The sequence below is a fragment of the Lycorma delicatula genome, chromosome 12 (genome assembly GCF_047948215.1).
Source record: "Lycorma delicatula isolate Av1 chromosome 12, ASM4794821v1, whole genome shotgun sequence".
NCBI classification, from domain to species: domain Eukaryota; kingdom Metazoa; phylum Arthropoda; class Insecta; order Hemiptera; family Fulgoridae; genus Lycorma; species Lycorma delicatula.
This window is the reverse complement of record NC_134466.1, coordinates 6105002-6117565: the sequence shown is the minus strand read 5'-3', so window position 1 is coordinate 6117565 and position 12564 is coordinate 6105002. Positions and strand designations below refer to the sequence as shown.

Sequence of the window (12564 nt, the reverse complement as noted above, 5' to 3'; positions counted from 1 at the left end):
ATATTTTTTGAGTATCAAATTTTCTGGTTCATGACGGCGTTTGGCTCTTTCAAACTGCTAAAATGAATTCCTCATTGTGCTTTCAGCTTTAGAAAAAGAGATTGAAGTATAGGGGACGTAAATCAGGGCCGTTGGGCAGATGTTGAATTGTTTCCAAAGCATATAATCGATGAAAATATCAATGACAGAATTCACAATATGCGGGTGCTCATTGTTATGTAAAATTGACATGCCACTGTTGATTTTTTTTTTCTAAATGGTTTTTAGTTTTTTGTCGCAAAACTTTCATTAAAGTGCAACATACTGTAGTTTTTGGTTATCTCGGTTTCATTTTTGATTTCTCTTATTGTCAAGCGATAGTCTTTGTCGATCACTGTGGTAACAACAGCAATGTCATTCATAGCAGTAGATGATCGACCAGATGTGCCTAATCTACTGTTCTCCTTCTCCCCTTCATTAACTTCCTGTGCCAACACTGTACGAAGCTGCAATCTTCAGTATCATAATCATACACTTCCTGCAATGATCAATAAATTATTGGCTCTTATAGAGACAGCATTTCCTCTTTAAAGTATCAATTTTTATGTATGCGTGTCGCTCAAATTTTGTTGCGACCCAAGTTCATTTCTGTATTGCCTTGGAACTGCATTGACATCATTACGTATTTAATTAACTCCAAACAATTTAAACGGTCTGCTTCATGACAGTTCAGACTACACACTGCCAGTCACCACAAACATTTGCTGTCATCATTTTTGCTCACATGCGCACAGTACATTACTTTCAGGACCGCCCTCTTACGATCGATCAAACAATATTATAATAATATTAATTGGAATTTTCTTTAATGTTCTTTATCTGATAAAAAAAATTATGTTGATGTATCAATTGGTGATTTTCTGTTCCAAATCAATATTTCTGGACCGTGTTTTTTTTTTATACTGATAAAATAAATTTAAGCAAATATTATTTGCCTACATATCACACATCTCTACATAAAACATTCATCTTGTGACGATTCTGGTTGTCACCCCTCTCTATATCGCTAACCCTGATGATGGGCTTTACCGGAGGTCGTCTTTTAGACCCTCTAAAACTGATCGATTACACATCAGTCAGGATGCTACTGATGAAAAAGGTTTCGGCAAACATTTCCATCCATGTTACTTATATATCACACAGCTTTTGAACATGTAAAATGAAATAAGTAAATAAAAATTAAAATTCAGTAAAATTAAATGACATGTCTAATAATTTTTCCACGTAGTTAATTAAGGTATTATTTTTCTGGCAAGAAAATTTTAAATTTGACTGACCTGTTTCCCATCAATAAGATGCACTTTTATTTGACAACAGCACAGTGCAGATATTTATATGAACTCCTGATTTCTTTAGTGTCTTTTTATAGTAGAAATTAAAAAAAAAACGTGAACAAACATTAGCATTCTGTAAGCTAAATTTATCAGAAAAACTGGATCAACAAACAGCTGTATTAAAAAAAACACTTTTTACTTGAACCAACACTGCCATGCTGAAATAAAAATCACACTTTATTGTTTAGTAACATAGTATGTAGATACCGACTAAATGGAATAGGACTTGTTAACAGAATAGTGAAACTCAAAACACGCTGCAGAGGCGGTAGTTTGGTTTTAAGCTTAAGCTAAGTTCTAAGAAAAAAAAATTTGATAGATACTTGCCCTTTTTTGAAGGATGCGACTCAGTTGTGAAGTCAGATGTATGGATAAATATTAAATTTAAAAAATGTTTATCAATAAAAATTGTTATTTCTAGAAATGTGAAAAGAAGTAAAAGAAGTTATTTACAAATTAAATTCATTTATTTGTTTAAATAACACAGTCATTTAATAATAAATTTACTTAATACAATAATAATTATCATTATTTTACTCTCTTAATTAACCATATTTTTAACATATCTTCTGTCGCTTAACATATAAATTATGTGATAGATGCATATGCTAGCTTTAGTATAGCATAACCTAATTAAATAGATAATCGATAAACAAAAGAAAAAAACAGGAAACATTTCACTACTTATAAATTTATAAAATAATAATATTAAAAAAGATTATAATAATAATAATAAAATGAGTGTATTGAAAATTGTTTTAGTTTATTTAAATATATCAATTCATAATACATATAATTATTGTAAAGTAATTACAAACTTAAATATAAACAAAAAATCCTATAAAAAATAAAAATAAAAAGTGATCTTAAATAAATTAAAAGTGATATTTATAAATATGTAGTAAATAAAAATAGTAATTTATTAAAATTTAAATATTATTTTGTTTTTTCTTTACTTTAATTCTGTCTTATTTTTGTTTGTATTGTGAGAAAATCTGTTTTGTTACGTGTTAATTATATTTTCAGTGAAGAATATATATATATATATATATATATGTATATATTTCCACATTTTTAATAATTATTATTTCAATATATCAACAGTTAATATTTATTGTTAGTGTTAAATTGATTACTAAAAAGTACAATTATAATTAACATTTTTAATATCTTTTCTTTTTTATATTAAATAACATTTCAGTCTTAAATTAATTAGTTAATGGAACTTATTTCTCTTCAGTACATTTTTTATAACGATAACTTATTTATATACAAAAATTTAGCTTTATTAAACATCAATATTTTGGTTGTGTAAAAATGTTCTGTTTAATTATTTATCATTTAGAATAATCGTAAACATCTAAATTTTTTTTTTTAAACATTACCATATCGGGTGTAAAACCTTTCGTGAATCGAAACCGGTTTTATCTAGCTACAGTTTCTTTATGTGATTATTTTTTTTTATTTCATGTCATCAGAAATTATTGTTTTCGAATTTAAAGTAACGAAAACATTATTGAAACCAGATTGAGTACACTCATTTTTGAAAGTTACAGAAATTAAAACAACACCAGAATGGAGTGCACGTATAAGTGATTTACAGAAATTTACAAAAATAACTCATTTAAAAAAAAATTATTTATTTTTGAAAGGGACCGACACAGCTACTCTTATTATATAAACAATTTTATTAGAGAACTTTCTCATCCTGAAATAAACAGAAGATCTGTCACAATATGATTATGGTATTTGTAAAAATTTGTTTTGTTTTTTAATTATTGCTACAGAAATGAACGATTTTAGTTTTTAATTTTCTACCGTAGAATTTTTCATTAGTATAAATACACAAATTTGAGTAATTCATTAGAAGAATGACTAATGTGAACATCCATCCATGAAATACATAATTTAATTATCTTTAGTAAATCAGTTTCATTTATTTATTACAAATATACTGTGTTTAATCCAAACCAGTAAATAAAATAACAAAACTAAACAGTTTATTGATGGAACATATTACTGTTTGCTAGTTCTTTAAATAATATTAATGATTCTTATAAGAACTTTTTCTAAATGAAATGAAAAAATAGAATTTTTTCATTCATATATATATATATATATATTTGTAAATTCAGTTTATAATTTGCAAAAAAATTAATTTTAGTGAAGAAATGTTTAAAAATTAATACTTTGTTATATATTTAACATTGTACCGTTTCTTTTTTGCGTATAGAAAAAATTGAAATGTATTTCTTTTGATTAAGTTAAATAATTATTCAAATAATTACACGCTTCTACAAAAATAAAAAAAATAATATTTGTAAAAATGATTATTACTAAAATTACTTTCATCATTTGAATAAATTATAACGAGAACTTTTTATTAGGCCGGAGTACACTGTTGATTCCCAGCAATAATGTCTTTAACATTTTTTTTTTATTATATACCACATTTGCTTGAACGTAAGTTGAGAGTTTTTTATATAAAAAAAAAAAAAAACTGCTGCTTGAAAATCAGGAGCCATCTTTTATTAAATATTTAAGTAATTTATATAATATAACGTTGAACCAGTAATGTTCATAAAATTGAGATTTGTTTGATGTATATAAAATTAAACCCCAATCTTGAATTTAACAAAAATTCATAAATTTACTCATCTAATTCATCATATATATAGAAAAAAACCACCAAATGAATGATAGCAATTCCCAGCACCTTTGTTTGCAATCTTGTAGAATCGATCAAAAAAAATAATGAAATAGCTATCAGTAATGAATTATATAATTGAAATGAGATATAAAAGATTTCTAATAACTAGAGAAGCCACGCAAAGAAAAATAAGAGATTGCATTTTGTTCGATATCATAGTAAATAATTTTAAAGTGAGCTTTTATCAGTAGAGGTGTATGAAGTATAAATTATTCAGTTCATAGAATTAGCCCAAAGAAAACAAATGCATGTTTTCTTTAATCAGATTAGTAATGCTGATCGATTCCTAGTAATTTAAACGTGAATAAAAATAGGAAAAAGTTTATTATTGTAAGAACTCTTGGAAATGAAAAATCTTATATACGATTACTTGTTGATGTAAACTGTCCTGATTTGTTACTTTAGAAAATATTTTCGATCAAGATAAATTGTAGTAAGGGTTTATAAAATGGGATTTAATGAACTAAGAAGTCATTAGTAGCTTAAGAATAGTGTTGACAAATAAATGTTGAAGAGTTTTGGTGCATTTTGTTTTGTATTTTTGTTTAGGTATTGAAAAGTAATAGTTACCTTATAGTTGACATTACTCTGTATTCGGTAAAATATAGTACATAAAATTATAATCTAGCGAAAGGTTCTAAGAAAAATTGCCCTTTTGATATTTCTGATTAAAATATCTTTGTATACGCATTAAGCACGTGCAGAAGTGTATATTCATGTATTTGATTATAAATTTTGTGACATTTTCAAAAGGAATGTAATACAACTATTTATGAATTATTTCTTTACTTTTTTAAAATATCACATAATAAGGGGAATGTATTTTTATATATATATCTATTTCACAATTTATACATATAACTTTTGTTAGCTATAATCCAGGAAAATAATATACCTGTAATCCAGGTTATATCTGTATTCTAGGTGTGTGTATATATATATATATATATATATACTGGAATTAATGATTTTTCTAAAGTTGTCTAATATTTTTTATAATAATGTAAAAAAGCTTATTATTTCTAAATATATTACTTTATTATAGTAATAATAATAATGGCAGGCTAATTAATATCTTATTTACTAATTACTTTTCCTTTTTTTTTATTTATTTTGTTTTCTCTTCTAATTTCATAATTACGATGCTTTAATTTCAAGCCTCAGTCTCCTTATGTAATCGTAATTTATCTGATGGATAAATCGGTGATAATTCCAATGTCGATGGTGCCGTCGGTATGTTATTGCCAAGATGTAATTTACGACTTATTTCATCTAACAGTTCTCCAAACATCATCATGTTCATGTTTTGTCCCATAAAATGTAACAGTAAGAAATCTCCAACCTGTAATAGTAAAAACTTGAGCTACATCTTTATATACTTATTTTAGGATTACCCAGAATATAGTTAAGCTTAGATTAATCTTATTTGTAGAATAAGGGAAATAATTTAAATACAAAAGAGTAATATGAAGCGTATTACTAATTACTATATTTAATATTTAACAAGACATCTAAAATATCTTAGATAAATAAAATAAACTTCTTAAGTTAGATAAGCTTCATCCCTGACTTGTTGGTTTGAAAAACTATTCAATTTTGAAAAATTGAATAAAATAAATCATTTATTTTGATTAGTACGTAATATATTTTATTTACATTATATTGTTCATGTCAGGAACATGTTACTCCATAAATAAATAAAAAAATACCCTGAAATATGCTTTGATGGCTCTAGATTTTTTTTAAATTTCATCAGAGCAACATCACAAAATGTACTATTGATTATAATATAAGAAAAAAGTTGATTAAAGTCTATTTTAATAATTTAAATTATAAATGGAATAATTTTTTAAGTAATTATATAAAAATATCTAAAATAAATCGCAATTCAAAAGATGTTAATGAAAATTATTTTAACACGTATTTATGTAAATTTTAAATCAGGTGCAGAAAATTAAGGTTTTCTTTTAATTGGAAATTTTAAAAATTCATTGACAGTCATATTGTTTCTATAAAAGATAATATTTTTTAAATGGTTAGGTAATAGGAACATAATTTGGTATTTCTCTTAAGTCAAATATCATGTTAAGTTACACAAAAACAGCTCTGTTTTCTCGTTTATTAGAAGTGAATTTTTTTTTTAAGAATAAGTGGCTTTTTTGTTCGTATTTTGGCCAAGATTGCATACTCTTAAATGTAACATTTTAGATAATTCAGTCTCATTTTTAAATTCAAACATACATATTTAATACTCATTTAAAGTCATTATCTAGAGATAACTCTACTGGAGATCTGAAAAGGATTTTTTAATAAGGTGGCTTCTAAGACAGTCAGTAGCAGCGTCTGAGGTAAGGTCGCATTAGCCACAATAGACTGGCTATGGGAGTTGATAACAGTAATGGATTCAGGGTTTAGGTTTAAATAAATGTTAATAAATATAAACAGCAAAGGTGAGGGAGTTGAATTTTTATTTATGTTTTAAAAGAGATTGTGATTCTTTTTTAATTTACTAGATTTGGCCAACATGATTCATACGCATGAGAACTGAACAAAGATCTGAAAGCTCATATTTGTTTCCTAAAAATTTGTTTTTACTTCTGAGGAAATCCCACGAGATGATATTTGAGATAGAAACATACATAGGCGTAGAAGTCATTTAATAATTATGATATATTTTGAAATTGGCCACAATTGATATTACTATAAACAGTAAACAAATCACGTAACATTTAACACTTGAAACACACAAATTTGTTTGTAAAGTAACTATTATTGGAGTTAATTTTTGATAAATTATGTCAAAACATGTATTAGGAGTATTATTTTTTTATTTTTTGTTTCTTGGCTGCTTCCCCAGTTTTCTGGGGTTAGATAAGTATGATAGCATAGAATTTTTACTACCGATTCCTTTTCCAATACTAATTTACTAGAGGTATGAGATATGAAAATTTTTTGTGAGTGAAAAATATCATGCCTGACTCAGATTCAAACCTGGAACCTGCAGATAAAAGGTAGAGTTCTTACCGCTCCACCTGGAGATTGACTGAAAGAGTTAATTAAATGTCTATTAAAAAAGAAATAGGTTGAATTTTTCTTTAAAAAAAAAAAATGAATACAAGGCACACTTTCCTACATGAGACTTAAAATTGGGGTACATATAATTATCACTAGTAATGTTTTAGTATGTTCCAGTAATTTTACCACAAAATATTAAAAATGGATACCAAATAAAACTGAAATAATTTACAAAAATTTCAAATTAGGGCATGTATATTAAGATTAGTAAGAAATAAAATGCATGAAAATGATGTAAAGTAATCATTTACATTATGAATAGATCATATTGCTGCAAGTTCACTACCGTTCATTCTTTGACTAAATAAAATAATACATAAATTAATTAATACATAAATGTCTTAATTAATGATTAAATAATCTATCTTAATGAAGTCAATTGCTGTGCATAATGTACACATTTATGTATAAATTGCATTAAAATTACATGCATAAATATGGATGTTCTGCTACGTTACATAATTATCAATGAGTGAAATATTTTATTAAAAAATAATTGGCCACATTATATATATATAATTTTACATTTTTACTAGCATTTTATGTTTATTTATTTATTTATGAAATTATTATTATAGAAATCTATTGTATAACAAAAGGTTTATTGTTTAAAATTTTATGAAAAAGAGTACCAGTGATTCTTTTTATAATCATTGATATGATTCAACTTAAGAACTCCTTTTTTGAAAAATATTTCTAATTAGTTTAAATAAGTGTGTGATTTCTATCCTGTCAGTTTGTCTATGGTAAACACTAGTACTTAACTGTGACAGGAAGTAGATTTATGCACTTTATTCACGTCAATTGAGTCTCAAAGCAGGTTCTATCCGTACTTGACCGGCAGACCGGTCAAAGTCCCAAGTGTTTTTGATAGAAATAAATCGACTAATGATGCGGGTTATATTTGGTCGATTCCATTTTTCTATCGGGACCCCATTTTAATACAAAACATATTGTTTCTTTTTATCCTATGATCAATCCTAGATGATGAATTCAGTAAGATACAAAACACTATTAAGAATACTATTTAAAAATAACTTCCGATACATATTGTTCATCGTATCTCTTTTGTTGAGATCTAATATATAAATGGTTTGCAAAAACATCAGCTCAACGTAAATATGTTTAAGCGTAGAGTTGTATGTAGAAAAAAAAATCTTGTATTGAATTTTAAAAGAAACTTCATATAGTAGGAAAGTCATCAAATGAGAAAGTTTAAGCTTGGCAGAATGTGTTTTGATTTCATCTTTTGTAAAGAGTTGAAGATTGAATTGTCCATAGAGTTCCACGTATATAAAGTGCTACTTGCTCCTAAATAATCTTTTTTGTAAAAAAAATATGATTATTTGTTTTGAAAATCAATCTGAAGACAAATTTCTGTTTTGAAAAAGTGTAATTGTATACATAAACATTGTGCAATATAAATATTAAATAAATCATGAAAAATACTTGACGGGTTGAGTTTTATGTACACAGAGGAGTTCGAAAAATGTACTCATTGTTTGTAATTAAATAATATCTAAACAAAAGGCTTGCATTCACTAATCTAATGTGTAGTGTTGTGTAAGGTTTTAAATTTGTCGTGGTAGGGAAAGCTAGCAATTTATGCCTTAGCAACATGGTGGAACAAGCCAGTCATATTAACTAGTGCTGCAGAAGACAGTCGAGTTTCAGCATACGTTTGGCGAAGATGAGGAATTTTCAGGGAAGTTTGTGTGGACTGATGAGGCGCAATTCAAACTTAACGGTATTGTGAAATGTCACAATTGGTGTCTACTGGGCTCTTGAAAATCCTCAGCTCATGTGGACAGGGCAGTGAATCTATGAGGGGTTACTGTGTGGTGTGGTCTATCAATGCGTGGTTTGATCGGTCCCTTCTTCTTCGGGGATACTGTAAGTGGCGAGGCATTTTGATATGCTTCAGACAAGGATTTTGCCTCTCATCCAAAATCTGTATGGTGATGAACTTTTTTACATGCAACAAGATAGAACACCGCCTTACTACCATCAAGATGTCAAGTTGTACCTCAATGAAACTCTATCTGGACAGCGGGTGGATCAAAGAGGTGCTGTTGAGTACCCACCTCGGTCTTATGATTTGACACCTTTGGACTTTTACCTCTGGGAAATCGTCAAAAATGACATGTATCGACTAGCAAACAGCGAGTACATTTTTTCAGATCCCTTCTGTATATGCCGGTATCTAAAATTTTGAGGCTCAGAAATCTACAAACTACATCAGTCACATAGAATTGTAGATATGCATGCTAAAATTTGATGAAAATTGGTTGAGTCGTTCTTAACTGATCAGGATCAGCTGATCGCAGTCGAACCACTTCCGAAGTCTGAATATTTTTGAAATAGTTACTATGGTTCTTTAATGCACTCAAAATACATTTAATACAGCAAAAAACAAGAATGCTAATCGAAACATTGTTTTGTGCGTGAGATTAAATTTTCATTCAGGATTCTTAAACACAATTCATATATCCAAAATCATTCTTATTTATTTAATAAAATGAATTTTAAGGTACACAAGGTGTTGAGAACCCCTATTTTAAAGATTATAGAGATAGCGTTGTCGCATCTCTGTCAAGTTGTCATACTTGCCAGATGGGGACACTAGCAACGCCCCTCAATATATATTAAATTTAATGGAAAATACTTGTTTAGACTGGTAGCAAGATACAGGCTTTACTATTATTATTGTTATTAATGATTATAAAACACACAATTGCACAAGTATAAATAAAATAAATTGCACAAGTTTATTATGTAATAAAATTAGACAAAATAACACGATTAATAAGTCAAATATATAATTTTTTTTTATTGTACAATATTACGGTTAAATCCATCAAACTATTTACACAGATTTGTACATAAGTTTTTATAATTTAAACAATCCTGTAAACTAGTACATTCACTTTATGATTATATTTTTTTGCAAGAAAAAATTTGTTTTCTAAAAAATTTTATAAAGTATAAAAATAAAATAGATAATAATTAAAACTAAAAGTATATAGCTGACGAATTATGTAGTTGTGTTTTACTCGTTTTGGAAACACATTCACTATTTCACTGATGAATTTATATCAAATTTAATTGTAAACTGTTCGTTGAATTGTGGAAAACTAGTTGCATTGGTATAAAATAGATTAATTAAATGATTATTAAAGGAAAGCCACATATTAATTTAATTCCTTTCACTAAAGAAGCTTGTAGTTCAATAAACTTTTTTTTTTTAAAAAAACATGATGCGTTTATAAACCGGATTAAAAAAGTAAATATATTATTTAACAGTCTTATGTTGAAATTTATTGAACTATTAATGTTAATTTATTAAATTTTTAAAAAGGTTCAACGAGAATCAAATTATAAACATTTAAGACTCTTATCTATTTTAAATATTTATGTTACATCTATCGGTTATTTTACGTCATATCATGCAATCAAACTATACAAGAATCTAAGATAACTGTTAGATGTAACAAGAAAATCTTCAATAAACCTATTTTTTTAAAAAATATTTAAAATTAATAATTAGTTTTCACTAAATATGTATTTTTTTAATGAAACCCTTCCGATTGGTTGACAGTTATATGAATTTTATTAAAATGTATAAATAATTTTTCATATGGTATTCTGTTCAACTAACTAATTAGTTTGTTATTATATCTTTGCGGCTAAAAATTTTATAGAAATAGTTTATTTTCCCATTATGCTGTTCAGTTATTGATTTTTATGATATAAATTTCAATATATATGAAATTGTGATCGGACAACAGCCTGTTCTTAGTTAGAAAAATAAATAAAATAAAAAAATAATAGGGAACAATTTTATATATATATGTATGTACGTTAGAAGAAAAGTATGTTACTTCATAATTTTGAAATAGATGAATGTATAACCATATGATACCTTGTGTGTGTACATTAAAGATAAATGCATCCACAAAGGTTATGTAACTGTTTTTCTGGTGTTTGTGATCCTTCATTTATTTTTCATTTTTAATTAATGATGTGAAAATATCTACTCTTTAAAAAATTACAACTTCAGAGAATTTACTATTACAGTATTAAAATTCTAGTTGAGAGCATACTGAAAAACACGAGGGCAGATAGCACTGTTAAAACCTACAGATAAAAGCTAACATTATACATTTCGTTAAGCGGAGAATGTTTTATGTAATCAGTTGTGCAAGAAAAACCAATATGACTTTTTTTGTACAAATATAGGTAAAGAAGGGTTTAAATTTTTGAAGAACTATTGAAATACCCAGTGAAAAAGCAAAAAACAAGTATTATAAAAAGATTTACTTTTAGATGTAATGTATAATATTTCTTAGAAATTTAAAAAAAAATCACTTTGCGATATAATAAATAAATAAAATATTTGTATATATAAATTAGTATAAAGAATCATCAATATTTACCTGAGTCTTTCGTATTAGAGCTGAGACTCCTGCAGGGGTACCAAAACGGAATCGTCTGAGTAAAATAGTTTCTCTTATTGATGGCAAAAGTACAACAGCTGAACTATAAACCAGCGCCAAGCCTGACAGTACTGCCAATATTATAAACCAAAACCTAAAAACAAGAAATCAATTTCTTCTCTTAATTATTATCAGATAATGAAAATATCTGATTTATATCAGATATATATATATATATATATATATAGAGTGACTGATATAAATTTGCAACTCAGTTGGTACATGTATCTCCATATTTTTGTTTTTCAAATATATTTTTAAACCAATATTTATTTTTCAAAAAAATTGACGAAGCAGAGTCTCTAAGATAGAGACTCGACTTAATATAGAGAAAAGAAAAAAATTATAAAATCAGTAAATGAAAATTATTTAAAAAAATAACTATATTCTGCTGTTAGGATACAATTAGCTATTTACAAATATATATTTATATATCATGACGTGCCGTTTTAAAGAACATATATTAATGGCTAGTGGTATATACTTAAAAGAATAAAAAATAAAAAAAACTATTTGTAACTACTATTTGTAAAAACTATTTTTGTATTTTATTTTTTTTTTAAAAAGAAACACTATTTGGATATTTTATCAACTGCAGATTGGGATCAAGGTCAAAGAATTCAGCAAATAAATAAAAAAAGTGTTTAAAAGAAATAAGATTATTGTTAATTATAATAAAGAGTTTTTTTACTATATATATATATATACACACAAAGGTATACATCATTATTCAAAAAGCAACTACCAATCACAGTAACAGAAAAACTAAAAAAAGTAATACCTCTAACCTAACAACACATCCCCACTGCCATTTGTAATGGCAGTTGTTATTACAAATTTTGTGGTTGTTAGAGTAATTGTTTTCTGAATTTTTAAGTTTTTATTTGTTTTTTATTATTTGCCAATGTAA

General features: G+C 26.4%; 2 protein-coding genes across 2 annotated transcripts in view; one reads left to right on the top strand and one right to left on the bottom strand.

Annotated features, from left to right (window-relative positions):
• Positions 1-12564, top strand: part of spg (dedicator of cytokinesis spg) — a 288431-nt gene that overhangs the window by 78051 nt on the left and 197816 nt on the right. The window lies entirely within an intron of this gene.
• Positions 3787-12564, bottom strand: part of Inx3 (innexin 3) — a 52278-nt gene continuing 43500 nt past the window's right edge. Inside the window, exons 6-7 of the mRNA XM_075380765.1 lie at positions 11595-11748; positions 3787-5425 (exon numbers count right to left, since the gene is read on the bottom strand). Coding sequence (XP_075236880.1) covers positions 5237-5425; positions 11595-11748 — 343 coding nt within the window. The 3' untranslated portion in view covers positions 3787-5236. The remainder of the gene's footprint in view (positions 5426-11594; positions 11749-12564) is intronic.